Below are 1,605 nucleotides of genomic sequence, written 5' to 3' on the forward strand. Positions count from 1 at the left end.
GGGTTGGAGAACACGGAAAGAGGTGGGAGAACATGGAGAAGGGGTGGGAAAACACGGCCTCAGCACTGGCCTCACCTTCACGAGCTCAAAAGGGAACCTCTCGTGGAAGATCCGGTTGATCCGGGCACCCCCGGAGAGCTCCACAGTGTCCACCTGGTCTCCAGAGCCCTCGATCCGCTTCTCGAAGTCCACCCCGAACTGCTGGACCATCCTGGGGGGGGAGAAAAAAATGGGATTAAAGGGGCTCCCAAAAAAACTCCCCCGGTTCCTCCGGCTGGGGAGGGAGAACCGAAATTCCCGCTTTTCCTGCTGTCTGGGAAGAGGGATGGAGGTGGCCAACGCTTCCAATTCCGACAGCAAACCCTTCCCTTCGGGGCAGGCAGGACATGGAATGCTGATCCCAGCCCTCAGGGATGCTCCAGGGGCATTCCTGGGAGAAGCTTTTCCCCATCCCTCCTCTCTGGAAGCCCAAACACGTGGCTATTCCAGCTCATCCCAGGGATGGGGAAGAGCAGAGCGATGGGATTCCCGCTCCTGGAACACTCCTGGGGCTGGGAAAGGCGGGAAGGCAGAGCAGAGGGATGGGATTCCTGCTCTGGGAACACTCCCGGGGCCTTCCTGGGAGAGTTTTTCCCCATCCCTCCCCTTTGAGAGCCCGACCACGTGGCTATTCCAGCTCATCCCAGGGATGGGAAGAGCAGAGGGATGGGATTCCCACTCCAGGAATGCTCCCGGGGCATTCCTGGGAGAAGCTTTTCCCCATCCCTTCCCTCTGAGAGCCCAACCATGTGGCTATTCCAGCTCTTCCCAAGGATGGGAAGAGCAGAGCGACCAGATTCCCGCTCCTGGAACGCTCCCAGGGCCATCCTGGAAGAAGTTTTCCCCATCCCTCCCCTCTGGAGCTGCAGAGCCCGACCAGGTGGCTATTCCAGCTCATCCCAGGGATGGGAAGAGCAGAGCGATGGGATTCCCACTCCTGGAACGCTCCCGGGGGCCGGGAAAGGCCGGGAAAGGCAGGAAAGGAGGAACCTACTGCAGCAAAGCTTTGGTTTTCCGCGTGGGATCGTCGGGGCGGAAGTTCTTGTACTCCTCCACCTCCTTTTCCAGGGAAAGCAGCTGGCTCTGGAGTTTGCTCCGCAGCGAGGGCAGCGTCTCCCGGATGTGGTTGGTGAGTTGCTGCATTGGGGGGTGGAAGGAGGAGGAGGAGGAGGAGGAGGGAGCTGAGCCGAGGAAGGCTCACGATTCCCGGTTTTCCGGGCGGGAAGAGGGTCAGGAAGGGCCTTTCCCACCTGGTTGAGGACCCTCTGGAGGTGAGGGGTGCCCATGCGCTCGGCCATGTGCCGGTAGGCCGGGTGGGACAGGAAGAACTTGCGCTCGGCCGCCAGCGCGGCGCGGATGTCCTTCTTGCCGTCAATGTCCTTCTGGCTGCGGTTCACCACACCGATGTACCCTGGGATGGAGCACCAAGAAAGGGTTGGAGAGCACGGAGAAGGGGTGGGAGAATGTGGAGGAGGGGTTGGAGAGCACGGAGAACACGGAGAAGGGGTGGGAGAACGTGGAGAAGGGGTGGAGAGCATGGAGAACATGGAGAAGGGGTGGGAGAAC

At 60.8% G+C, this 1,605-nt stretch overlaps 1 protein-coding gene across 1 annotated transcript in view; it reads right to left on the reverse strand.

Moving 5' to 3' along the window:
* Positions 1–75: 75 nt before the first annotated feature.
* Positions 76–1,605, reverse strand: part of LOC113980428 (dynamin-2-like) — a gene marked incomplete at both ends in the record, with an annotated part of 3,644 nt that continues 2,114 nt past the window's right edge. Inside the window, 3 exons of the mRNA XM_027707643.1 lie at positions 76–211; positions 1,034–1,176; positions 1,290–1,450. Coding sequence (XP_027563444.1) covers positions 76–211; positions 1,034–1,176; positions 1,290–1,450 — 440 coding nt within the window. The remainder of the gene's footprint in view (positions 212–1,033; positions 1,177–1,289; positions 1,451–1,605) is intronic.

Source organism: Neopelma chrysocephalum, unplaced genomic scaffold, assembly GCF_003984885.1.
Source record: "Neopelma chrysocephalum unplaced genomic scaffold, ASM398488v2 Primary Assembly neopelma1_94143, whole genome shotgun sequence".
Taxonomy (NCBI): domain Eukaryota; kingdom Metazoa; phylum Chordata; class Aves; order Passeriformes; family Pipridae; genus Neopelma; species Neopelma chrysocephalum.